Source organism: Pongo abelii, chromosome 10 (assembly GCF_028885655.2).
Source record: "Pongo abelii isolate AG06213 chromosome 10, NHGRI_mPonAbe1-v2.0_pri, whole genome shotgun sequence".
In the NCBI taxonomy this organism is placed as follows: domain Eukaryota; kingdom Metazoa; phylum Chordata; class Mammalia; order Primates; family Hominidae; genus Pongo; species Pongo abelii.
In genome coordinates this window covers 120,367,084-120,394,984 of record NC_071995.2, presented here as the reverse complement: position 1 = coordinate 120,394,984, position 27,901 = coordinate 120,367,084, and the positions used below count along the sequence as shown (strand labels likewise).

General features: G+C 49.0%; 1 protein-coding gene across 1 annotated transcript in view; it reads left to right on the top strand.

The window, feature by feature from the left end:
* KDM2B (lysine demethylase 2B) overlaps window positions 1-27,901 on the top strand; it is a 156,235-nt gene that overhangs the window by 77,315 nt on the left and 51,019 nt on the right. The window contains 1 exon segment of the mRNA XM_054528336.1: window positions 10,589-10,675. Within this exon segment, the coding sequence (XP_054384311.1) occupies window positions 10,589-10,675 (87 nt within the window).

Here is a 27,901-nt window from a genome sequence, read left to right as displayed (position 1 = left end):
TTTTTTTTTTTTTTTTTTTTTTTGAGACAGAGTCTTGCTCTGTCGCCCAGGCTGGAGTGCAGTGGCGTGATCTCGGCTCACTGCAAGCTCTCCCTCCCAGGTTCACGCCATTCTCCTGCCTCAGCCTCCCAAGTAGCTGGGACTACAGGCACCCGCCACCACGCCCGGCTAATTTTTTTGTATTTTTAGTAGAGATGGGGTTTCACCGTGTTAGCCAGGATGGTCTCGATCTCCTGACCTCATGATCTGCCCATCTCGGCCTCCCAAAGTGCTGGGATTACAGGCGTGAGCCACCACGCCCGGTGGCTAATTTTTATATTTTTAGTAGAGATGGGGTTTCATCACGTTGGCCAGGCTGTTCTTCAACTCTTGGCCTCAGGTAATCTTGGCTTGGCCTCCTGAAGTGCTGGGATTACAGGCGTGAGCCACCGGCCCGGCCACAATTCACAATCGTGTGCAACCACCACCACTATCTTATTCCAGAACCTTTTTATCACTGCGGACAATCCTGTGCCTAAGAGCTGCCACGTCTGTACCCTCTTCACTGCTAATCTGCTTTCTGTCCTGTGGATTTACTTATTCTAGATATTTCATTGTAATGTAGGTTTTGGGTTTTTTTTTTTTTGAGATGGGGGCCTCAGCTGGGAGTGCAGTGGCACAATTATAGCTCACTGCAGCCTCAACCCCCCAGGCTCAAGCAATCCTCCCATCTCAGCCTCCCAAGTAGCTGGGACTACAGGCATATGCCGCTACTCCCAGCTAATTTTTTCATTATTTGTAGAGACTACGTCTTGCTATATTGCTTATGCCTGTAATGCCAGCACTTTGGGAGACTGAGGCAGGAGGATTGGTTGAGCCCAGGAGTTTGAGACTGACTTTGGCAGCATAGCCATGTCTACAAAAAATAAAAAATTAGCCAGATATAGTGGCGTGCACCTCTACCTGGGAGACTGTACAGCGTTAGAGGGCTGAGGCAGGAGGACCCTTGGGCCCAGGAGGTAGAGGCTACAGTGAGTTGTGATTGCATCAGACAGAGACCGTGTCTCAACATAAATGATAAATAAACACAGACACTTACTGTGATGGAAGTGCCAAGATATTGGCCTGTATGAGATGGGAAGGACAAGAACTCAGGACACAGGAGACCCTGGAGTTCAAGTTTGGTTTCTGCTCTTAGCTACTCGCTGTGTGGCCTTGGGCAAGCCAGTCCACCTTTCTGTTTACCTCTATGTAAAATGAGGATGTGCTTTGTCCTTCTGGGGACCAGATTCTGTGATTCTTATGGCCATTCTGAAGCGCTTACCCTTGGGTGAAACTGCAGTGTCCTCACTGTGATATGGGCATAACAGCAGGGACCTGTGTCACTGAATTACTTTAAGGAACAATGAAGCCATGAACATAGGTTGCAGCTAAAGGTGAGCCAGACTGGCTTTGGCCAGCTACCCACACTTCCCCTGCCCTTTCTCTTTCCTTCCCCCTTCTCACCTCTCAGCAGCCCCCTCATCCCCCCTCCAGGTTAAAGACTGCTGTTTAGGCTGTGCACAGTGACTCAACCTGTAATCCCAGCCCTTTGGGAGGCCAAAGTGGGAGGGTGGCTGGAGCTCAGGAGTTTGAGGCCACCCTGGGCAACACAGTGAGACCCCGACTCTACAAAAACAAAACAAAAGGAACAAAAAATTAGCCAGGTATAGTGGCATGCGCCTGTAGTCCCAGCTACTTGAAAGGCTGATGCAGGAGGATTTAGTGAGCCTAGGAGTTTGAGGCTGCAGTGAGCTGTGATTGCACCACTGTACTCCAGCCTTGGTGACAGAGCGAGACCCTGTCTCAAAAAAACAAAAACAAAAACAAAAAAAACACCACAGCCCGGGCGCAGTGACTCACGCCTGTAATCCTAGCACTTTGGGAGGCCAAGGCAGGTGGATCACCTGAGGTCAGAAGTTCGAGACTAGCTTGGCCAACATGGCAAAACCCCGTCTCTATTAAACATACAAAAATTAGTTGGGCATCATGGCGCACGTCTGTAGGCCCAGCTACTAGAGAGGCTGAGGCAGGAGAATCACTTGAACCTGGGAGGTGGAGGTTGCAGTGAGCTGAGATTGCGCCATTGCACCCTAGCCTGGGTGACAAGAGCAAAACTCTTTAAAAAAATTTTTTTAAAAAATTTTATTTTTTTTTCCAAGACGGAGTCTTTTGCTCTCTGTCACCGAGGCTGGAGTGCAGTGGCGCAATAACAGCTCTCCATAGCCTCGACCTCCTAGCTCAGGTGATTGAGGTAGCTGGGGCTACAGGCATGTGATACCATGCTCAGTTCATTTAAGTTTTTTTTTTTTTGGTAGAGATGGGGGTCTTGCTCTGTTGCCCAGGCTGGTCTCGAACTCCTGGGCTCAAGCAATCCATCTACCTCAGCCTCTCAAAGTGCTGGGATTATAGGTGTGAACCACCTCGTCCAGCCAGGTGATACCTTTTTTTTTTTGAGTCTGAGTCTTTCTCTGTCGCCCAGGCTGGAGTGCAGTGGTGCGATCTTGGCTCATTGCAGCCTCCGCCTCCTGGGTTCAAGTGATTCTCCTGCCTCAGCCTCCCGAGTAGCTGGGATTACAGGCATGCGCCACCACGCCCAGCTATTTCTTGTATTTTAGTAGAGGTGGGGTTTCGCCATGTTGGCCAGGCTGGTCTCAAACTCCTGGCCTCAAGCGATCTGCCTGTCTCGGCCTCCCAAAGTGCTGGGATTACAGGTGTGAACACTGTGTGGCCAGGTGTTCTTTGAAGACCCAAAGTTCTGCATTAGACCGAATCCCTGTGCCATCTGTTAACCAGCCGCATGCTCTTGGGGAATGCAATAAAATGGAGTACTTGGAATACAGCATCGTGGTCATGAGGACTCCGTGAGGTGACACCTTAGCACAGGGCCTTTAATAGCTCAGCAAACTAGATCCAGAAATTTCAGACACCATAGAAGGAAAACACAGGCCGGCGCAGGGTCAAATGTGCGAGCCTGTGAAACCCATAACCGTGGAAGGTGTTCACAGCTTTTTTGTCTTGAGGTCGTCAGTTCCCGACCCTGGAACACACCTGTTCGTTGATGCGGCCTCTCCTGGGTCTTACTGACATGTAGAACAGTGAGGTGTAAAGCCCAGATCACCAGCGCAGTTGGCTTTTTAAAATCATCACACTCTCAGCTAGGCACAGTGGCTCACGCCTGTAATCTCAGCACTTTGGGAGGCCGAGGCGGGCGGATCATGAGGTCAGGAGTTCGAGACCAGCCTGGCCAACATGGTGAAACCCCATCTCTACTAAAAATACAAAAAAATTAGCAGGGCATGGTGGTGCAGCCTGTAATCACAGCTACTCTGGAGGCTGAGGCAGGAGAGTCGCTTGAACCTGGGAGGCGGAGGTTGCAATGAGCTGAGGTTATGCCCCTACACTCCAGCCTGCCGACAGAGCAAGACTCTGTCTCAAAACAACAACAACAACAACAACAACAAACCAAGTATGTTATTTAATAGTCCTGGGGGGCCAGAAGTCAGAAATAAAAGAGTCAGCGGGGCTGTGCTCGCTCCAAAGTCTCTAGAAGAGAATCCTTCTGGGCCTCCTCTGGTTTCTGGCAGCTCTTGGTATTCCCTGGCTGTGGCTGCATCACTCCAGTCTCTGCCTTCATTTTCTTTTCTTTTTTTTTTTTTTGGTGTTTGTATTTATTTTATTTATTTTTTTGAAGACAGAGTCTCGCTCTGTGGCCCAGGCTGGATGGAGTGCAGTGATGTGATCTTGGCTTGCTGCAACATCCGCCTCCTGGGTTCAAGCAATTCTCGTGCCTCAGCCTCCCAAGTAGCTGGGATTGCAGGCGTGTGCCACCACTCCCATCTGCCTTCATTTTCTTGTAGATTTCTTCTTTGTGTCTCTGTCCAAATCTCTCTTATTAAAAAGACACTTGACATTGGGTTTAGGATCTACCCTAAATTCAGGATTATTTCACCTTGAAAAAAAATTTTTTTTTGAGACGGAATCTTGCTCTGTTGCCCAGGCTGGAGTTCAATGGCGTGATCTCGCCTCACCACAATCCCCGCCTCCTGGGTTCCAGAAATTATCCTGCCTCATCCTCCTGAGTACCTGGGACTACGGGCACGTGCCACCATGCCTGGCTAATTTTTGTATTTTCAGTAGAGACAGGGTCTCACCATGTTGGCCAGGCTGGTCTCGAACTCGTTGCCTCAAGTGATCCTCCCGCCTCGGCCTCTCAAAGTGCTGGGATTACAGGCGGGAGCCACTATGCCCGGCCTGAACACATATTTTTTGGGACACAGTTCAAGCTACTTCAGATGGGTTTTCACAGACGGTGGGGCTGGGATGGAGGGAGGGTACTTGAGAGACCCCAGGTGCGTTGACGCCTGGCGGGTCTCTTTCCCCGTAGAAGGGGGCACCCCGAGGGTGCTGGTTCCCCAGAGCAGGAGTTCCCCAAGCCGCACCTCCCTTTGCCGGCCGGTGGATGGCGATTCTTCCCTGATACCTGCCTTATTTTCACAGTGGGATATTTTTAGTCATGGCACGGAGGGAGTTTCTGATTATTAAAGCCCCAGCCTAGGAAGCAATGGGACCCGAATCCATTGTTAACTAATTATCTCTTTGAGAGAAGTTGGCATAAGGGGCCGCCCAGGCCCAGCCATCCGTTGTCTGTGGTTATCTCGTCAGGTCCAGTACGGGGCAGTTTCCAGCAGAAAGGGTCCCACGGCTGGATCTTCGAAAACCTGCGCTGGACTTTCGGAGGGGACGGGCGTGTAGGGTGTAACCCTTAGGGGGCTGAGCTGGTGAGGGCACCCAGCCTTCCTTATATCTGTGCTTCCGAGAGCCCCAGGGAGTGTATAAATTTAAGCAGGGCCTAGGGAAGCCAGTGACATGATTCCCTCCAGCACAACCTATTTCTCAGAGATGAAATCTCCAATTAGAATAATCTTCTTTTCCCGGAGCCTGTCACACACAAATGAAAATTCATCCCTGAGGGACAGAGCCCAGGGCGCCCCCTGGTGGCCGCAGGGGGCCACACACAGAGGGAAACTTGGGAGGTATGAGTGTGAGATCCTGGGCTCAGGGCACTTGGGGTAAATTCTTTTTATTTTTAATTATTATTAAGCAATTAATTTTTTTTTTGAGTTGGAGTCTCGTTCTGTCACCCAGGCTAGAGTGCAGTGGTGCGATCTTGGCTCACTGTAACCTCTGCCTCCCGGGTTCAAGTGATTCTCCTGCCTCAGTCTCCCGAGCAGCTGAGACCACAGACGTGTGCCACCATGCCTGGCTAATTTTTTTGTATTTTTAATAGAGATGGGGTTTCACTATTTGGACAGGCTGAACTCCTGACCTCAGGTGATTTGTCCACCTTGGCCTCTCAAAGTGCTGGAATTACAGGCGTGAGCCACCGCACCTGGCCATTATTAGTATTTAGAGACAGAGTCTCCCTCTTTTGCCCAGGTTGGAGTGTAGTTGTGTGATCATAGCTCACTGCAGCCTCGAACTCCTGGGCTCAAGCAATCCTCCTACTTCAATCTCCCCAAGAAGCTGGGACTACAGGCGCACACCACCATGCCCAGCTAATTTTCAAATTTTTTTGTAGAGATGGGATCTCGCTATGTTGCCCAGGCTTACCAAGAACAATTGTAATTTAAAAAATTATTGGCTGGGTGTGGTGGCTCACACCTGTAATCCCAACATTTTGGGAGGCCGAGGTGGGTGGATTGCCTGAGGTCAGGAGTTCAAGACCAGTCTGGCCAACAGGGTGAAACCTGTCTCTACTAAAAAAAAAAAATACAAAAACTAGCTGGGCGTGGTGGTGTGCGCCTGTAATCCCAGCTCCCTAGGAGGCTGAGGCAGGGAATGGGTGGAACCGGGTAGGTAGAGGCTGCAGTGAGCCAAGATTGCGCCACTGCACTCTAGCCCAGGCGACAGAGCAAGATTCCGCCTAAAAAAAAAAAAAAAAAAAAATTTTATTGACTGGATGTGGTGGCTCACACCTGTAATCCCAGCACTTGAGGAGGCCAGAGGATCAGTTGACCGTAGGAATTTAAGACCAACCTGGGCAACATAGCAAGAACCTGTCTCTACTAAAAAATTAAAAAATTAGTCGGTCATGGTGGTGCATTCTTGTCCCAGCTACTTGGGAGGCTGAGGTGGGAGAATTGCTTGAGCCCAGGAGTTCGAGGCTGTGGTGAGCTGTGATCACACCGCAGCACTCAAGCCTGGGCAACTCTCTGTTTTTTCAAAAGAGTCTTTAAAAATGTATTATTTATTATTATTAATTTGTTAATTATGTCTAGTACTTAGAACTGCAGTAATAACTTTTCGTGACTAAATATCCCTCTAAAGAGGCCTCTACCTCAATGCTTGTGAGTTAGACTCCAATCTGATATTGAAATGACAAGAAATCATAAGACATTTAAGAAGGAAACTCAAAGAAAACAAAGGGGGGTAGGCATTACTTTCAGTCATATGCAGAGCCATGTTTGCAAATTGGTGGCCCATGGGCCAAACCAGCACACAGATGTTTCACTCACAGTGGGTTTTTTTAAAGTTTTAGTTAGTTGCCAACATTTAAAAATGCAGAGATTTCAAATAAAACTTTGCATCATCGATTTCTTCTGAAAAATTAAAGATCTGGGGGGCTTTTCATCCCCACAGGAGGTAAGCTGGAGTTGGGTAGCCTTGCCCCTTTTTAAATGGGCCATGTGTTCTCCAGTTTGTCACAGTCCTCACCATTCCCTATTGCTCCAGTCCGGTTACATCTTGAGTTTGTTACCCAATCCTAGAGTTTGGGATTGGACTAAGTGGCTGAAATGTCCTGTGGAAGTGACGGTCTTCTCCCCCAGCCATTTGGGGCCCACATGCAGCGGGGAATGGGAAGTCTCTGGCTAAACCTGAGTGTATTTCTGGAAAGCTCATTTGTTCTTAATGATTTTTTAGAGAGAGGGAAAAACTTTATTTATTTATTTATTTTGAGACAAAGTCTCACTCTGTTTCTCAGACTGGAGTGCAGTGGCACGGTCTTGGCCCACTACAACCTCTGCCTTCTGGGTTCAAGTGATCCTCCTACCTCAGCCTCCCAGGTAGCTGGGACCACAGGCACACACCACCACATCCGGCTAATTTTTTTTTGTTTTGTTTTTTTGAGACGGAGTCTCGCTTTGTCACCCAGGCTGGAGTGCAGTAGCGCGATCTCTGCTCACCACAAGCTCCACCTCCTGGGTTCATGCCATTCTCCTGCCTCAGCCTCCCGAGTAGCTGGGACTACAGGCACCTACCACCACGCCCGGCTAATTTTTTGTATTTTTAGTAGAGACAGGGTTTCATCGTGTTAGCCAGGATGGTCTCGATCTCCTGACCTTGTGATCCGCCCACCTCGGCCTCCCAAAGTGCTGGGATTACAGGCGTGAGCCACCGTGCTTGGCCTAATTTTTGTAGTTTTAGTAGTGATGGGGTTTCTCCATGTTGCTCAGGCTGGTCTAACTCCTGGCCTCAAGTGATCCACCCGCCTTGGCCTCCCAAAGTGCTGGGATTACAGGCATGAGCCACTGCGCCCGGGCAGAGTTAGACCATTTTTACTTTTTTTTCTGTTCTAGGATCCCACCCAAGGTACAATATTACATTTAGTCTCATCAGTCTTCTCTTAGCTGCCATAGTTTCTTAGACTTTCCTTGTTTTGATGACCTTGTCAGTTTTGAGGAGATCTGTTCAGGCATTTTGTAGACTGTCCCTCTTTTGGTATTTGTGGCTTTATTTTATAAAAACTCTGGGGTCAGGTGCGGTGGCTTAGGCCTGTAATCCCAGCACTTTGGGAGGCCAAGGCGGGTGGATCACTTGAGGCTAGGAGTTTGAGACCAGCCAGGCCAACATGGTGAAACCCTGTCTCTACTAAAAATAACAAAAATTAGCCAGGGGTGGTGGCGCACGCCTGTAATCCTAGCTACTCGGGAGGCTGAGGCAGGAGATTCGCTTGAACCTGGGAGGCAGAGGTTGCCGTGAACCAAGATTGTGCCACTGCACTCCAGCCTAGACGACAGAGTAACACTCCATCTCAAAAAACAAACAAACAAACAAAACCCAACTTTGTTTATTGGAAGCTTACTCTAGGTTAGTCATTATGTGAGGCTTTGGGGATATAGCAGTGAATAAAGACACTTTATAAATAGCATTTACAAATCATTGACATTGACTGTGGGACTTTGGGGAAGCTGTAAGTGCCGGGGCTGGGATTTGAACCCCTGGAGCCAGTTCTAGAGCCAACATTCTTGACCACTGTGCTGTTTGCTGTTTCCTGTGGGGTAAGGAGGAAGTTCTTCAGGTTAACAGCCACATCTTGAAAAATCATGTAAAAAAAGAAAAATCGTGCAAGCAAATTATGATCAGGAAAGTACGACAGGCCGGCAGTGGCTCACACCTGCAATCCCAGCACTTTGGGGGGCTCACACCTGCAATCCCAGCACTTTGGGGGGCTCACACCCCCAATCCCAGCACCTTGGGAGGCTGAGGCAGGTGTTTTGCTTGAGCCCAGAAATTCAAGACCAGCCTGTGCAACATGGTGAGAACCCATCTGTACAAATAATACTATTAGCTGGGCTTGGTGGTACACACCTGTAGTCCCAGCTACTGGGAAGGCTGAGGTGGGAGGATCACTTGAGCCTAGGAGTTTGAGGCTACGGTGAGCTGAGATCGTGCCTCTGCACTCCAGCCTGGGTAACAGAGTCACACCCTATCTCAAAAAAAAAAAAAAAAAAAAAAAAAGGACAATAAGCAGAGTAAACTGGAAGTAAGCTGGAGTCATTTCTAGTGAAGTGAATTAGGAAAAGTGAATTAAAATAATCTTTACCTTCATTGGTCTCCTGAGCGCTTCTGCTCTTCCTGGTAAGTGCTTTTGTATGATTTACTCTGTTCTTAAATGTCTGGAAAAAATGTTTTTGTACAATTCAACAATCCGTGGTGCAGGATCAGAATGGGCCAGTGATAGGTCTGTGTGTGCTTAAACACATTTTTTTGTGGGGTGCTGTGGATGTGTGGATGTAGCCAAAAAAAAAACCCATGTGGGTGGTCCTGGGGCAGAAAGTCTGGTGCCAGAGAGTGGGGTTCCGGGGGTCTGTCTTCATAGTCTAGGGCAGCACTAAAGTCCTGTGAGCCTTTCTGAGCCTCGGTAACCTCCCCTGTAAGTTAGGTGTTAGATAATTCAGCTGGGTAGCATTTTATACCTGGATAAGGTTCTAAAGTCCAGCCACACAACGCCAAAGTCTGGCAGAGTGAGAATTCCCTTTGAAGAACCTTCAGACTACTCACCGAGAGTGAACACAGTGTGCCTCGTGGGAGATCGCCAAGCAGCCTGGCAGTCCGTCCAATGCAGCCCATTTTTCTGCCACCATTTGGCCACATGACTCCATCCTCGGTCAGACCAGATCAAGCATCTTCTTGTATTTAGGGCCCATGTTGCAAAAAACATTTACACGTCGTCACACAGCAGGGTTAGGGTACATGTAGCAAGCTGACTAAAGGACGGAGTCATGGCTCTATGAAGGCATCAAGGTCTGGCGGTTGGTTTTGTTTGCTTCGCTGAGTACGTAGTTAAATTTGTGAACATTAGAGGATCCGTAGTGCCACCGCCCAGCCCTCCCAGAGTGCTTGGTAGGAATTAAATGAGGTGCAGTGGCTTACCCCTGTAATCCCAGCATTTTGGTAGGCTGAGGAGGGAGGATTCCTCGAGGCCAGGAGTTTGAGACAAGCTTGGGCAACATGGCATATACCCTGTCTGCACAAAAAATTTTAAAAATTATGGCTGGGCGCGGTGGCTCACGCCTGTAATCCCAGCACTTTGGGAGGCCAAGGCAGGTGCGTCACTTGAGGTCAGGAGTTGGAGACCAGCCTGGCCAACATGGCAAAACCCTGTCTCTACTAAAAATATAAAAATTAGCCCTTCGTGGTGGCGCACACCTGTATTCACAGCTACTCGGGAGGCTGGGGCAGGGAAATCACTTGAACCCAGGAGGCAGAAGTTGCTTGAGCCCAGATTGCACCACTGCACTCCAGGCTGGGTGACAGAGTAAGACTTTGTCTCAAAAACAAAAAAAATTTAGCCAGGGAGGGTGCCATGCGCCTGTGGTCTCAGCTACTTAGGAGGCTAAGGCATGAGGATCACTTGAGCCAGGTGGTCAAGGATGTAGTGAGCTATGATTGTACCACTGCACACCAGCCTGGGTGACAGAGCAAGATTCTGTCTCAAAAAAAAAAAAAAAAAAAAATGTTTGTGTGTGAGTCCCCGATGCTCTGGACAAGTGCTAGGTGTCATAACTGTGATCATGGGTGATACATACGTGGAAGTCACAGGGAGGTATGTGATTTGCTTTGTTAAAAAAATTCCGTAGAGGGCAGAGGGGAACGTTGTATGTTTCGTGGGCCCCAGGGGACCCTAGTGACTTGGTTTCTATTGAATGTGTGGGTGGTGGTGGAGTCAATGGCCAGGCATTGACTTTGTGGAGTGCGATCCTTGCTGGACTATGTCTGCCGTTCAGCCCCCTTCAGAGACCTCCCCTTCCCTCTGGGCTAATATGGGTACTTTGTTTGGCCACAGAACGTCCTGAAGGAACACGCGGATGATGACCCTAGTCTGGCCATCACTGGGGTCCCTGTGGTGACTTGGCCAAAGAAGACTCCAAAGGTAAGACACAGCCTGCCTGCAGCGGGCGGCCGCTTCCCACCTCCTTGCCACCTCCTGCAGGGTGAACATCGGCGGCTTTGTGGGTAGCTATGGGGCCTCCTGAGATGAAGGCACCCCAGTTAAGATGAAGGATTTTGGTGATTTGTTCCGTGTTTTTGTTTTTAAAAGGGGGTTGCTTTACCTGGCTGTGGGAACTGCGAACAGTGCCGCCTGGTGGTCACTTGGAAAACTGGGGGGTGCTGACGCCTCGCCTTTCCCTGTGGTTAGGTGGATTTTCTGTCTCTCCTTCCCTCACTCCCCTGCTTCTTCCCTTCCTTTTCCCTTTTCCTTTAATTGCTTCATGGGCTGTGTTCTCCTCCTTTGAAAGGAACTTTTTCTCAGTGTGTAAAACTGATTGATGCTCAACATAAAAATGTCTAATTGGTCGAGCGTGGTGGCTCACGCCCATAATCTCAGCACTTTGGGAAGTCGAGGCGGGTGGATCACCTGAGGTCAGGAGTTCAAGACCAGCCTGGCCAACATGGCAAAACCCCGTCTCTACTAAAAATACAAAAAATGCGAGCATGGCGGTGCACGCATGTGGTCCCAGCTACTTGGGAGGCTGAGGCAGGAGAACCACTTGAACCTGGGAGGTGGAGGTTGCAGTGATCAGAGATTGCACCATTGCACTTCAGTCTGGGCTACAAAGTGAGACTGTAGCTCAAAAAATAAAATAAAATAAAATAAAGTAAAATAAAGTAAAATAAAATAAAATAAAATTAAAAAGCCTAATCAAATGGGAAAGGACCAGGACATGAGGAAGAGGAATAATGGCTGTATTGTGGAGGACTTTGTAGGAGCAGTTTGTTGTCTGGATCTCCACAGCCCTTATCTTATTTACGCTTCAGCACCTCTGTGGGGCAGACAGTTGTGACTCTCCTTTTACAGATGAGGAAACTGAGGCTTGAAAAGGTCAAGTCACCCGTTAGGACAGCCAAGTACACAAAGATCTGTCAGTTTGGCAGCAGAGGCCAAATTTTCAACCAGTGCTCACCTCACAGTCCACCCTCCAGAGAAAACAGTTTAGGTGAGCTCCCTTCCAAAGGCGGTCCTAGGTGGGATACATATGTATCAGGTCATCTCTGTACCATCCATCTGCCTCCACGCAGCTTCACCACTTCCTTGGACAAGTTACATAGTGTCCTGAGCCTTACTTTCCTTGTTTATAAAAATGGGTTATACCAAGACTTTCTTCAGTGGTTGTCAGAACTAAATGAGATAAGGCATGCAAAACCCTTCAGACAAGGGCTGACCCGAGGTTAGTTCCCTCTAAATATTATTTGTGACTTCAGTAGCCCCAAGAGGTATTTTGTTAATTTCTGATTTTTTTTTTTTTTTTTTTTTTTTTTTTTTTGCTATTGTAAAAAACACTGAAGCCAGGCATGGTGGCTTATGCCTGTTGTTCCAGCTACTCCAGAAGCTGAGGGGGGAGGATCACCTGAGCCCAGGAGTTCAAGATCAACCTGGGTAGCATAATGAGACCTCATCTCTACCAAAAAAAAAAAAGAAAAGCCAGGCATGATAGTGCATGCCTGTAGTCCCAGCTATTTGGGAGGCTTAAGCAGGAGGATCGCCTGAGCCCAGGAGCTTGAGGCTGCAGTGAGCTGTGATTACACCACTGCACTTCAGTCTGGGCAACAGTATGAGACCCTGTCTCAAGAAAAAAAAAAGGAGAAAGAAAAAACTATGCTGTAACAGATTGCAAACACTTTTCTTTTTCTTTTTTTTTTTTTTTTTGAGATGGAGTTTTGCTCTTGTCACCCAGGCTGGAGTGCAGTGGCGTGATCTCGGCTCACTGCAACCTCCGCCTCCGGGGTTCAAGCGATTCTCCTGCCTCAGTCTCCCGAGTAGCTGGGATTACAGGCGCCCGCCACCATGCCCAGCTAATTTTTTGTATTTTTAGTAGAGACAGAGTTTTGCCATGTTGGGCAGGCTGGTCAATTTCAAACACTTATTACAGGCCTGGTGCAGTGGCTCTCGCCTGTAATCCCAGCACTTAGAGAGGCCAAGGTGGGCAGATCACCTGAGGTCAGGAGTTCGAGACCAGCCTGGCCAACATGGCGAAACCCCGTCTCTACTAAAAATACAAAAGTTAACTGGGCATGGTGGCACGCGCCTGTAATCCCAGCTACTCAGGAGGCTGAGGCAAAAGAATTGCTTGAACCTGGGAGGTGGAGGTTGCAGTGAGCTGAGATCGCGCCATTGCACTTCAGCCTGGGGATGCACTGTAGTTTTATTTGCTAAATCTGGCAACTGTAGTTGAAGTGACTTTATTTTTGATATATTGTTGAAACAAAATGGATTATTCCGATTAATTTCACTGTTTCTTTTTACCTTTTCAAATGTGGCAACAAAAAAACTCAAAAGTACCTATGTGGCTCACCTTCTATTTCTTTTATTTATTTATTTAGACAGAGTCTTAACTCTGTTGCCCAGGCTGGAGTGCAGTGGTGCAATCATAGGTCACTGCAACCTCTGCCTCCCTGGATCAAGCGATCCTCCCACCTCAGCCTCCCAAGTAGCTGGGACCACAGGCACATGCCATCACGCCTGGCTAGTTTTTTATATTTTTGGTAGAGATGAGGTTTTGCCATGTTGCCAAGGCTGAACTCCTGAGCTCAAGCAAGCCATCTGCCTCGGTCTCCCAAAGTGTTGTGATTACAGGTGTGAGCCATAGTGCCTGGCTTACCTTCTGTTATTTCTATTGAGCAGTGCTCTTCTGCATAATTCTTTGACTATCTTCTTCAGGTGTACTTTTTTTTTTTTTTTGAGATGGAGTCTTGCTCTTGTCACCAGGCTGGAGTGCAGTGGTGCAATCTCGGCTCACTGCCACCTCTGCTTCCTGGGTTCAAGTGATGCTCTTGCCTCAGCCTCCCGGATAGCTGGGATTACAGGAGCACACCACCACGCCCGGCAAATTTTTTGTATTTTTAGTAGAGACGGGGTTTCACCATGTTGGCCAGGCTGATCTCGAACTCCTGACGTTGGGTGATGTGCCCACCTTGGCCTCCCAAAGTGCTGGGATTAAAGGCGTGAGCCACCATGCCCAGTCATAAATAAGTACCTTAAAAATAAGGAAGTAAATAACTTCAGAGCTACAAAATGGTGTGAAGCAGAAGAAGAATGAATACCCCGGGCCCACCACCGAGCCCTGAAAATAAATGACCACCAGCTCAGCTGAAACTCCTGGGCACTCCCCAGTATACGCAGCAGCTTCCAGATGCAGTTTGTCTATTTGACTTTACCCTTCCCATGAGGCTGGGAGATGGAGGGTGTTATTGCCCCAGTGCCGTTGAGGAAGCACAGAGGTTGGAGAGGTGCAGCAGTGCCCCTCGGGCCACTTCCTTAGGAGAAGGAAGGCATTGGACCCCAGATGTGCAGGTTTCTGTCATTGCACTTTGAGGAACCAGTGATATGTGGTGGGGAGAGGCGGGAGGGAGGCCCCTGCTATGTTTATGCATTTCCTGGCTGGTGGGGTTAAGAAGTTAACAGGAAAGGAAGAAGTAACTAAACGACTGACTGCCTGGGCCGCCCGGGGTCTCTGGGTTCCCATTGGATGCAGGTCGAGGTGAAAGATCAAGGGTGCTCACTGAGGCCCTCAGGATGCGAGGTAGGGAGTGGTATTTGATCTGGGTCAGGTTACCTAACAAGTAATTAATGCTAAGTGATGATTAGCAAGAAATGCTTTGATCTCCCACCTTGCCTCCAGGAGAACAAAGCCCTTTTCTGGAACTGATTAGGTGCTGTGAAGTCATTTCTGATGCGGTGTCCTTCATATCCAAGATGCTACTGAGCCACCATCCATCACCATCCACCCGATTGGCTGTTTCCACGAGTGGTGTAGGATTTGTTTTGATCTGTCTACACTCCGGCTGCTTCCTTTTATGACCAACGGGCAGGATGGTGGGGACCCATCTGTGACCTTACAGGCTGGGTGAGGGAACGGAGCTTATTTGAGGCCCAGCCTCTGACCTCGGCCTTATTAGTGAGCTGACCCCTGGCTCAGCTGCCAGACATGGCTACTGGCTGGCTTGCTGGTTTATTCCTGAAGGAGGAAACTGAGGAAGGATGGAGGACCCAGCCACGACTGCTTCTGGCTAGCAAGCCAGGCTGTGGACCCTGCCAGCTTCTTCATCCATTATCTCTAGTGGCCAAACCAGGCTGCCACTTGAATTTCAATTATTGGCAATTTTTCTGGAGTATGGGAGCAGAGAGGCTGGAGTGTGGAGGACAAGCACCCTGATGGGGGCATGGAGACAGTCCTCATCAGTAGCTGTTGGATCAGCTTCCTTACGGGGACATTTTGGGGCCACACAGGAACGACAGGAGGAAGCAACACATCCTCGATGCCTTGTGACCTTTGCTTCTGCTTTGTCTCTCTCCCCTTTCCTCCGAAGTTGGTCCGTTCAATCCCAGACGCCTGCTCCGTCTAGGGTCTCTCCGGAGTGACACACAGCCTTTCCCTGAAGGGGAGGCACGTGATTCAGTGAGAGAGGCCCCGAGTGCTTCCGGTGGGTCCCTGCCCTGCTCTCAGTCCTGTTGGCCTGCAGTCATGAAGCTGATGCTGTGCGGTTGAGGCGGAGGAGGCTGGCAATAATGGCTGTCGTGTATTGCCACCTACTCAGGGTCCTGTAATTTCCCAGGAAGGCCATGTGCTATAATGAGGACCAGTCCCCAGGCTGGTGGCATCAGCTTCACCTGGGGGACTTGTGAAAAAATACAGCTTCCTGGCCCCCACCCTTGACGTAGCCATTGAGTAGGCTTGGGGTGGGCCTGGGATCTGCACTTTCTAAAAGCTGCTCAGGGCCAGGTGTGGTGGCTAATGCCTCTAATGCCAGCACTTCGGGAGGCGGAGGCGGGTGAATCACTTGAGGCCAGGAGTTCGAGACCAGCCTCACTAACATGGTAAAACCCCATCTCTACTAAAAATACAAAAATTAGTCAGATATGGTGGCAGGCGCCTGTAGTCCCAGATACTTGGGAGGCTGAGGCAGGAGAATCACTTGAACCTGGGAGGCGGAGATTGCAGTGAGCTGAGATTGCATCACTGCACTCCAGCCTGGGTGACAGAGTGAGTTTTGGTCTCATTAAAAAATAAAAGCTTCTCAGGGGCAGGTGTGGTGGCTCACGCCTGTAATCTCAGCACTTTGGGAGGCCCAGGCTGGAGGATCACTTAAGCCCAGGAGCTGCAGGCTGCAGTGACCTATGATCACTCCACTGCACCCCAGCCTGGGTGACAGTGATTCTGTCTCAAAAAAAATAATAAAATAAAAATAAAAATAAAAAAATAAAACCCGGCCGGGCGCGGTGGCTCATGCCTGTAATCCCAGCCCTTTGGGAGGCCAAGTCGAGCAGATCACTTGAGGTCAGGAGTTCAAGACCAGCCTGGCCAACATGGTGAAACACCATCTTTACTAAAAATACCAAAAAAAAGGCCAGGCGCGGTGGCTCACACCTGTAATCCCAGCACTTTGGGAGGCTGAGGCAGGTGGATCACCTGAGGTCGGGAGTTCAAGACCAGCCTGACCAACATGGAGAAACCCTGTCTCTACTAAAAAATACAAAATTATCCGGCATGGTGGTGTATGCTTGTAATCCAGCTACTCAAGAGGCTCAGGCAGGAGAATTGCTTGAACCCAGGAGGCAGAGGTTGCAGTGAGCTGAGATCGCGCCATTGCACTCCAGCCTGGGCGACAGAGCAAGACTCTGTCTTGGGAAACAAAAACCAATACATAAATAAAAATGAATAAATAAAAGCTTCCCAGGTCATTCTCTGCACTACTCAGATGCATTTTTGGGGTCAGATGCCTCTGTGGGTGGACTCCTTCCTTCGCCACTGACTAGCTGTGTCGTCTTGGGCAAGTCTCAGCCTCAGTTTACTTATCTGTGAAAGGGGCTAACAGCGTCTTTCTTGCGGGGCTGTGGTGAGATGCTGTCTGTAAAATGCCTTTAGTGTGGGCCATCAATCAGTGTTTGCTATTCTAGTTTTTCGTAATTATGGTTTAAAAGTAACCCTGAATCTGCCCACCCAGAAGGCTTTTGATGTTCTTGATAGAAATCGAGGACACAAGAGGAGCGGCAGGGAGCAGGGGAAGGGGCTGAATGGTTTAGAGGCATTTCCCATCCCAAAATTATTATTTGCTTGTGCAAAACTTAATCTCAAGTAAGGGCCTGAATGACTTAATTTCTTTGCAATAGTTATGGCTGTGCTGAAATGGGCTGGCATTTCCTGGGGGTTTGGGGGTGGGGGACTGGTTTAAGAAGCTGCTTTAGCTAGGCACGATGGCTCATGCCTATAATCCCAGCACTTTGGGAGGCCGAGGCGGGCGGGTCAGTTCAGGTCAGGAGTTCGAGACTAGCCTGGCCAACATGGTGAAACCCCATCTGTACTGAAAATACAAAAAATTAGCCAGGCATGGTGGCGCATGCCTATAATACCAGCTACTCAGGAGGCTGATGCAGGACAATCACTTGAACCTGGGAGGTGGAGCTTGCAGTGAGCAGAGATCGCGACACCATGCGACAGAGCAAGACCCCATCTCAAAAAAAAAAAAAAAAGCTGCTTCTTCTTAATTTTTTCCTCCTCCTAGAAGGGAGGAGTCCTAGGCTCTTTGGAGGGGAGTGATGGTTTGCCTGAGAATGTGCCTCTGGGGGTTTGAGGCCACTGAGACCATGGGGTTCTCCACTGGGTCAGGATAGGAGGAGAGGGTGTCAAAGGCCAAGGGTGTCAGATGTCCAGTGCTGAGGGCAGGACGGGTCTGGTGAAAGGCTTGTGGGAGAGCAGCTCCCCAAGAGGAAAAGCCGCAGGGCCAGGATGTGGGTCCCAGGAGAGCAAAGAAAGGCAGGAGAATCAAGTTGATCCTTGGAGGGTTGGTGAGGGGAACCATGCGAAGAGAAACCTGGGCCTCCGATCTGGAATCCCAAGCGTGTTCTTCCTGACGTCTGAGTCATTCATGGAGTCTGGAGTCCGGCAAATTCTTGGGAGGTCAACAAAAACCTCCAATCAACGAATGCCCACAGAGAATGTTCTGCTGCTTCTAAATAATGTTGTATACAACATCAACAGCAGAAAAATCCCGTTGAGAGAAAAATATGGGTGGCGAAAGGATGCCCCAGTTCTTTTGTTCTTTCTTTCTTTCCTCCTTTTGTTTCTTTCCTTTCTTTTTTGTTTGACACAAAGTCTTGCTCTGTTGCCCAGGCTGGAGTACAAGTGGCGCGATCATAGCTCACTGCAGTCTCCACCTCCCGGGCTCAAGCGATCCTCCCACCTCAGCCTCCTGAGTGGCTGGGACCACAGGCATGCACCACCACACCCAATTGATTTTGTTTATTTTTTGTATGGGGGGAGTCTCACTATGTTGCTCATGCTGAGTGCAGTGGCTCAATCATAGTTCACTGTAGCCTCGTACTGCTGGGCTTAAGAGATATTCCACCTCAGCCTCCCGAGTAGCTGAGACTACAGGTGTGCACCCCCATGCTTGGCTTTGTGATTATTATTATTATTATTTGAGACATATTCTCACTGTGTCACCCAGGCTGGAGTGCAGTGGCTCAGTCTTGGCTCAGTACCAACCTCCACCTCCTGGGCTCAAGTAATTCTCCTGCCTCAGTCTCCCGAGTAGCTGGGATTATAGGCACCTGCCACCACTCCTGGCTAATTTTGTATTTTTAGTAGAGATAGGGTTTCACCATATTGGCCAGGCTGGTCTCAAACTCCCGACTTCATGTGCTCTGCCGGCCTTGGTATTTCAAAGTGTGGGGATTACAAGAGTGAGCCACTGCACCTGGTCAGTGATTTTTATTAATTATGGTAAAATGCCGGGCTCAGTGGCTCATGCCTGTAATCCCAGCACGTTGGGAGGCCAAGGCGGGTGGATCACAAGGTCAGGAGTTCAAGACCAGCCTGGCCAAGATGATGAAACCCCGTTTCTACTGGAAAAAAAAAAAAAAAAAAAAAAGGAGTTTGAGACCAGCCTGATGAACAAGGTGAAACCCTGTCTACTAAAAATACAAAAATTAGCCGGGCGTGGTGGCGGGCACCTGTAATCCCAGCTACTCAGGAGTCTGAGGCAGGAGCATAGCTTGAACCCGGGAGGTGGAGGTTGCAGTGAGTCGAGATTATGCCACTGAACTCCAGCCTGGCAAAGGAGCAAGACTCCGTCTCAAAAAAAAAAAAAATGTGGTAAAATATATGTTGCATAAAAGTTACCATTTCAGCCAGGGCATGGTGCCCCACATCTGTAATTCCAGCACTTTGGGAGGCTGAGGTGGGTGGATCACTTGAGGTCAGGAGTTCGAGACCAGCCTGGCAAACATGGTGAAACCCTGTCTGTACTAAAAATACAAAAATTAGCCAGGTGTGGTGGTGCATGCCTGTAATCCCAGCTACTCAGGAGGCAGAGGCAGGAGAATTGTATGAACCCAGGAGGTGGAGGTTGCAGTGAGCCGAGATCACGCCACTGCACTCCAACCTGGGTGACAAAGCAAGCCTCCATCTCAAAAAAAAAAAAAAAAGTTATCGTTTCAACTATTTTTACCTGCGTAGTTGAGTGGCATTATTATTATTCAACATGTTGTGCAGCTATCACCACCCATCATCTCCAGGACTCTTTCATCACCCCAAACAGAAGCCCCGGAACCCTGGCCCTGTTTAACACTCGCCCGCCATTCACCCCTCGCACTGCCCCGCAACGGAAAGTTTTTGAAGACAGAATAGTGTGAAGTCGGGACACTTGGTGAGGGTGAGGCCATCAAGGAGGCTGTTGCTGAAGGTCTCATAACAGTGGGTCAGTTTAGCGTAGTGACCGTGGCAATGAAGAGGCTGGATCCCAGATATATTTGGGAGGCAGCGCTGATAGGACAATGGGATGCTTCTACTGCTGGCTCGAGGGGAGGTGTCAGGGATGGCCCCCAGGTGTTGAATTTACAGGGCGACTTCGGGTTAGTGTCCTCACCTCTTTCTGGAAACCCGATCACAGAATGATTTTCAACATCCTCAAACCGGTGTCGCCCATTTGCCACCAGGCTCCAGTCCCTTGTAGTCTAGCAGCTGTCAAAGTAACCTCCTGAAGTTAAGACTCCATCACAGCACTCCCTTGTATATTAGTCGACTAGGGCTTCATAACAAAGGATCACGACAGAAACGCACTGCCTCATAGTTCTGGAGGCCAGGAGTCCAAGGTTAAGGTGTCAGCAGGCAGGTTCCATCTGGAGCTGTGGGAGGATCTGCTTCAGGCCTCTCTCCTTGGCTTGTAGGTGGCTGTGGTCTCCCTGGGTCTTCACCTCATCTTCCCTGTGTAAGGGTCTGTGCCCAGATTTCCTCATTTTATAAGGACAACAATCATATGGGTGCTAGGGGCTCGGACTTCAACATATGAATTTTGGGGGTGTATACAGTCAGCCCCCAACCCTTGTTATCAATCCTTCAGTGATTCTCCATCCTGTTTGTTTATTTTTATTTTTTAAAGTTTTTTTTCTGTTTTCTGAGGCAGGGTCTTGCTCTGTTGCCCAGGCTGGAGTGCAGTGTCACAATCACGGCTCACTGCAGCCTCAAGGGATCCTCCCACCTCAGCCTCCCAAGTAGCTGGGACCACAGGTGTGCACCATCTTGCCCAGCTAAATTTTGTGTTTTTTGTAGAGATGGGGTCGCACCGTGTTGCTCAGGTTGGTCTTGACCTCCTGGGCCCAAGTGATCCTCTCACCTTGACCTGCCAAAGTGCTAGGACTACAGGCGTGAGCCACCACGCCCGGCCTCCATCTTCGTTAAAAGCCTCTCCTGGCTCGTCAGCCTGGCCTTGAGTGCCCAAGTCGCCATCTGTCGCTATGCCGTAGACTCTCCTGACTTCCTCTCATCTTCCTTTCATTGCTGGGGAACCAAATTCCTCCATGATTTCCTTGGACCGGTCCACCTCTGTCTTTGCTTACACTCTTCCCTTCTGGGAGTGCCCTTTTCCCCATTTCTGCCATGTAGAAATCCTCTGCATGCCAGCCCAACCCAGTTCCCTCCTCACCAGGGAGCCTCCTGAGCTGACGTGTTCCAATTGCACCTTAGCCCCTCCCCAGCCGCCTCACCCTCCTTATGGACTGCTGCAAGGGGCTTCCTTGCCTCTCTGGCCTCTGGTTGGGCTCAGCCTGTGGGAAGCACCTGCAGGAGAGGGGAAGGTGGGAGGAGAGGGAGGCGGGGTATTGATTTCTCCAGCTTCCTCCTTGTGGGATCATTGCAGGTTGAGTGTTTCCATCTATGGCAGACCACATCTCTATTGTGTGGCCTTCTTCAACTTTTCTCTGTTTCTGGTCACTGTTCCCTCCCCTTGCCCATTGGCCGAGGGGAGGAAACAGCTCTTCACTGTCCCTGGGCTTGGCTGCATCGAGGCCTGGCTGTTTTCCCTTAGCCCTGTTTACGTTTTGTCAATCAAACCTCTGCTAAACTCTCCGTAATGCCTCAGTGTGAGGGGGCCTTGGTGCCATCCGATTCCTGCCAAGATCCTGGCTGATGTGCTTCCACACTTCTCTCCCCACTGCACTTCTGCATTCTACTCTGCATTTTGTGTTTGTTTGTGTGTGTGTGTGTGTTGTTGTTGTTTGTTTGTTTTTGTTGTTTTTGTTTTTTTTCTGAGATAGGGTCTTACTCTGTCACCCAGGCTGGAGTGTGGTGGTGCAATCTCGGCTCATGGCAACCTCCGCCTCCCGGACTCAAAGGATCCTCACGTCAACCTCCCAGGTACCTGGGACTACAGATACACACTACCATGCCCAGTTAAATTTTTGTATTTTTTTTAGTAGAGATGGGGTCTTGCCATGCTGCCAAGGCTGGTCTCGATCTCCTGGGCTCAAGACATCCGCCTGCCTCAGCCTCCCAAAGTGCTAGGGTTACAGGCGTGAGCCACTGCACCTGGCCATAGGGCCTAATACTGGCCTACTCTGCATTTTGGTTGACTGGACATATGTGAACGGAGCCTCCACTAGCATCTTGAGACTGGAGCTTGTCTTTGGTGTGTGTATTTTTTTTTTTTTTGAGACGGAGTCTTGCACTGTTGCTCAGGCTGGAGTGCAGTGGCGCAATCTCGGTTCACTGCATGGAGCTTGTCTTAATAATGTTTTATTATTATTTTTTTTGAGATGGAGTCTTGCTCTGTTGCCCAGGCTGGAGTGTAGTGGCGCAATCCCGGCTCACTGCAGCCTCTGCCTCCTGGGTTCAAGCGATTCTCCTGCCTCAGCCTCCCGAGTAGCTGGGATTACAGGCGCCCACTACCACGCCCAGGTAATTTTTGTATTTTTAGTGGAGGCAGGATTTCACCATGGCCAGACTGGTCTTGAACTCCTGACCTCAGGTGATCCGCCCTGCTTGGCCTCCCAAAGTGCTGGCATTACAAGTGTGAGCCACTGCACCTGGCCCAATAACGTTTTCCTTATCCAGTTTTGCATCCTGTCAACGCAAACTGCTCCTAGATTGCAAGGGCCCAGGAAATACTTGTTGAATGAATGAAGTCAATAGCAAGATTTTCCCAGAGCTTCTGAAAGATGAGGCCGTATTCTATTAGTTTCATGTCTTTGTTGTCTTTCACCTTACTCCAAATGCTTCTGAGTCCTGTTTGTGACTCACTTGTTCTTTATGTAACTCCTGTGTCCCAGTCCCCACCAGATGTTAAACGAATGCATTAGAAGAGTACTAAGAAGGCTGGGTGCGGTGGCTCACGCCTGTAATCCCAGCACTTTGAGAGGCCGAAGCGGGTGGATCATGAGGTCCGGAGACTGAGACCATCCTGGATAACATGGTGAAACCTGTCTCTACTAAAATACAAAAAATTAGCTGGGCATGGTGGCGGGCGCCTGTAATCCCAGCTACCCAGGAGGCTGAGGCAGGAGAACTGCTTGAACCCGAGAGGCAGAGGTTGCAGTGAGCCGAGATCGCACCTGGCGATCCAGCCTGGAGATAGAGCAAGACTGTCTCAAAACAACAACAACAAAAAAACCAAAAAGAACAAAAACAAATTTAGGCATCCCCTTTTGTCCCACTAGACTTAGAAAGATCTTACGTCACCTGGAATTTTTCAGCACTGTGTGTTTTAGAACCATTTTATTGGAACTTCAAGACTACGTTCAGCTGACATAACCTGTATTAAAGTCACTGGCCAAGGATTTCTTTTTTGGTGTGATAACCTGCTCAGCTGGCTGCATTATTAATGCCTAAGATAGGCTGGGCATGGTGGCTCACGCCTGTAATCCCTGCACTTTGGGAGGCCAAGGCGGGTGGATCACCTGAGGTCAGGAGTTCTAGACCAGCCTGGCCAACATGATGAAACCGCATCTCTACTAAAAATACAAAAAATTAGCTGGATGTGGTGGCGGGTACCTGTAATCCCAGCTACTTGGGAGGCTGAGGCAGGAAAATCGCTTGAACCTGGGTGGTAGAGGTTGCGGTGAGCCAAGATTGCACCACTGCACTCCAGCCCGGGCAACAAGAGCAAAACTCTGTCTCAAAAAACAAAAACAAAAACAAAAACAAACAAAAAAAAACCCTAAGATAAGTTCTTGGAAAGCAATTGAGATCTTGAGGGCTCTGGCCTTTGGAGTAATTAGAAAGCCAGGCAGGTACTATAACTGATTGCTTGGCATTACCATGGTTTTATTTCTGGAACAATGGCTTATCCTTTAGACTTTGTGTATTTCCCACATTAAAGGAGGACATTTGATCATTGACATTAGGAATAAGTTGTCCTTCCCCGCCCCCACCCCCCGACTTCTTTCTCGAATTTGGCTTTGTTAGGAAGATGGATGTATGTTCAACCAAACGATGTTGTCAGATAATCTGTCCCTCAAATTTAGGTGACCTATTGAAAAAGGGACAAGGTTGGGTTTAGACAGGTGAAATATTTTCATCACTTATTTTTGCTTCATGTTACAAAGTTGGGAAGGATGAAGGGGGGAGTCTTAATTACACAAAAAGAAAGTAGGTGCAAACCTGCTCTAAATCACTGACCTCCTCCACCAACGAACAGAAACATCTCATCAGGAAAGCAGGATGAAGAGAATCAGAAGTACTCTCATCGGCTGGGCACGGTGGCTCACACCACCCAACAGTTTGGGAGGCCGAGGCGGGTGGATCATTTGAGGTCTGGAATTTGAGACCAGCCTGACCAACATGGTGAAACCCCGTCTCTACTGAAAATACAAAAAAAAAAATTAGCCGGGCATGGTGGTGCATCTGTAGTCTCAGCTACTTGGGAAGCTGAGGCAGGAGAATCGCTTGAACCCAGGAGGTGGAGGTGGCAGTGAGCCGAGATCACACCACTGCACTCCGGTCTGAGTGACAGAGCAAGACTCCATCTCAAAAAAAAAAAAAAAAAAACCTCTCACTTGTAAAGAGCATTTTTTTCTCTTGTCATTTAGATTCTCTTTTTTCTCTGCTAGTGTTTATGAGACAAGATGACACGCGATGGCTGGGTGTGGGGCCAGCATGGGAAGGAGTATCCGTTTTTTTGTTTTTTGGGTTTTCTTGAAGACAGTCTGCTCTGTTACCCAAGCTGGACTATAGTAGCATGATACTAGCTTACTGCAACCCTGCCTTCTGGGCTCAAGTGATCCTCTCACCTCAGCCTCCCGAGTAGCTGGGACTACAGGTGTGCACCACCACACCTGGCTAAGTTTTTTGTGGGGTTTTTTTTTTTTGGTAGAGACAGGGTCTCATTATGTTGCCCAGGCTGGTCTTGAACTCCAGAGCTCAAGTGATCCTCCTGCCTCAACCTCCCAAAGTGCTGGGATTACAGACATAAGCCACCGTTCCTGGCCTGAACCTGTTCTTAATTCTCTCTTTTAATACAGACTTTTCTCAGGACATGATTTGTAGAAAACAAAGAGTCACATGTCCCATAGAATATCCCGCTCTATGCATTTGTCCAGGTGTGGCTTGTGGTGTCATTTAGCTTGTTCTTTAGTTCTTGCAACTTCTGTAAATTGGATATAAGTTTTAAAGGCTTGGTTAAAGTAAATATAATCGTTGGTTAAGGCAATGGAAGTCTGATATCCCGTTATTCAGTTATTCTTCTCTCCTTGCTCCAGAGAATCTGGGTGGTGGTACCTTGGCCCCCTCCTTGCCTGCCTCCCTGGCCATTTGTGGATGGTTTCAGCACTTGTTGATCATTCTTTCCTGTATCAATAATGTCATCAGGAGCCAGGTGTGGTGGCCGACACCTGATGTGCTAGCTACTTGGGAGGCTGAGGCAAGAGGACTGCTTGAGCCTAGGAGTTAGAGGCTGCATTAAGCTAAGATCACACCATTGCACTCTAGGCAGGGTGAGAACAACAAGACCCTGTCTCTTTAAAAGAGAGAGAGAGCTGGGCATGGTGGCTCATGCCTGTAATCTCAGCACTTTGGGAGGCCAAGGCTGGCGGATCACTTGAGGTCAGGAGTTCAAGACCAGCCTGGCCAACATGGTGAAACCCTGTCTCTACTAAAAATACAAAAATTAGCTGGGTGTGGTGGCACATGCCTGTAATCCCAGCTACTTGGGAGGCTGAGGCAGGAGAATTGCTTGAACTTGGGAGTCGGAGGTTGCAGTGAGCCAAGATGACGCCATTGCACTCCAGCCTGGGCAACAGAGCAAGACTCCGTCTCAAAAAAAAGGAGAGAGAGAGAAAAATGGAGTCACAGTTTGTCGCCCAGGCTTCGGTGCAATGATGCTCACTGCAGCCTCGAACTTCTGGGCCCAAGTAGCTTTCCAAGTAGCTGGGACACATGTGAACCCCTCTTTTAAAGAGAGTGTAATCCCCATCTTTTTTTTTTTGAGACAGGGTCTCGCTCTGTCGCCCAGGCTGGAGTGCAGTGGCGCAATCTCGGTTCACTGCAAGCTCCGCCTCCCGGGTTCATGCCATTCTCCTGCCTCAGCCTTCCGAGTAGCTGGGACTATAGGCGCCCACCACCATGCCCGGCTAATTTTTTGTATTTTTAGTAGAGACGGGGCGGGGGGGGTGGTTTCACCATGTTAGCCAGGATGGTCTCGATCTTCTGACCTCATGATCCGCCCGCCTCGGCCACCCAAGGGCTGGGATTACAGGCGTGAGCCACGGCGCCTGGCCAAACCCCATCTCTTAAAATAAAAGACCAGACATTCCACTGTTTACCAATTTATTTATAGCGCCTCCTTGTGGTATAGGAGTTCATTACTTCCATTTTAAAGATTAAAAAAATTGGAAACTCCCTTTACCCCTGAGCTTCAAGATCACAGCCTGAGGCCAGTGTTGTGGCTCAAACCTTAATCTCAGCACTTTGGGAGGCCGAGATTCTGATCTTCGGGAAGATCAGTTGAGCCCAGGAGCTTGAGAACAGCCTAGGCAACATGACAAAACTCTGTCTCTACAAAACAAATACACACACACACACACACACACACACACAAACAAAAATTAGCCGGTTGTGGTGGTACGTGCCTGTAGTCCCAGCTGCTTGGGAGGCTGAGGTGGGAGGATTGCTTGAGCCTGGGCAGCGGAGATTGCAGTGAGCCGAGATCGTGCCACTGCATTCCAGCCTGGGCAACAGAGTGAGACCCTGTGTTCAAAAAGAAAAAAACAGAGCCTGAGCCCAGTATAAATAATTGGGGTCAGCCGGGCACGGTGGCTCACTCCTGTAATCCCAGCACTTTGGGAGGCTGAGGCGGGCGGATCATGAGGTCAGAAGATCGAGACCATCCTGGTTAACACGGTGAAACCCCGTCTCTACTAAAAATACAAAAAGTTATCCGGGCGTAGTGGCGGGCGCCTGTAGTCCCAGCTACTCGGGAGGCTGAGGCAGGAGAATGGCGTGAACCTGGGAGGCGGAGGTTGCAGTGAGCCGAGATCGCACCACTGCACTCCAGCCTGGGCGACAGAGCACGACTCTCTCTCAAAAAAAAAAAAAAAAAAAAAAAGAATTAGGATCTACTTGAAGGTGGAGGTAGGAAGGAGAGGGTGAGGATCAAAAAACATTAACTATTGGGTATTGCTATGCTTACTACCAGAGTGGCGAAATGATCTGTACACCAGACCCCTTCGACACACCATTTATCTATATAACAAACCTGCACATGTACTGCTGAACATAAAAAGAAAAAAAAATATTGGAAGCTGGACGCAGTGGCTCATTCCTGTAATCCCAGCACTTTGGGAGGGGAGGCCAAGGCGGGAGGGTTATTTGTTGACCACCCTGGGCAACATGGAGAGAACCTGTTTCTACAGAACTTTTAAAAAGTTTAAGGCCAGTCGAGGTGGCTCACGCCTGTAATCCCAACACTTTGGGAGGCTGAGATGGGAGGATCCCTTGAGCTCAGGAGTTCGAGACCAGCCTGGGCAACATAGTGAGACCCCCGTCTCTATAAAAAAAATTTTTTAATGCTAAAAAAAAGTTTTAAAATAAGAAAAAAGACTGGGTGTGATGGCTCACATCTGTAATCCCAGCACCTTGGGAGGCTGAGGCAGGTGGATCACCTGAGGTCAAGAGTTCGAGACCAGCCTGGCCAACATGGTGAAACCTTGTCTCTACTAACAGTATAAAAATTAGCTGGGTGTGGTGGCAGGCACCTTTAATCTCAGCTACTCTGGAGGCTGAGACACGAGAGTCGCTTGAACCCGGGAGGCAGAAGTTGCAGTGAGCTGAGATCATGCTATCGCACTCCAGCCTGAGTGACAAGAGCGAAACTCCATCTCAAAAAAAAAAAAAGAAGAAGAAGAAGAAGAAAAATGTATAAAAAAATTAGCTGGGCATGGTGGCATGCACCTGTAGTCCTAGCTCCTCAGGAGGCTAAGGAAGGAGGATCCCTTGAGCCCAGGAGTTGGAGGGTGTAGTGGACTGTGATTGTGCCACTGCACTCCAGCCTGGGTGACAGAGTAGACTTTGTCTCTTAAAAATAAATAAATACATATATACATACATACATAAAAATAACTAGGGCCAGGCCAGGTATGGTAGCTCATACCTGTAATGCAAGCATCTTTAGAAGCCAAGGTGAGACTATGCCTCTACAAAAAATAAAAAAAAAATTAGCCTGGTGTGGTGGCTTGTGCCTGTAGTCCCAGCTAGTTGGGAGGATGAGATGGGAGGATTGCTTGAGGCCGGGAGTTTGAATCTGCAGTCAGCTATCATTGGCACCACTGCACTCCAGCCTGAGTGACAGAGTGAGACTCTCTCTCTACAAGATTAAAATTAATTAAAAAAAT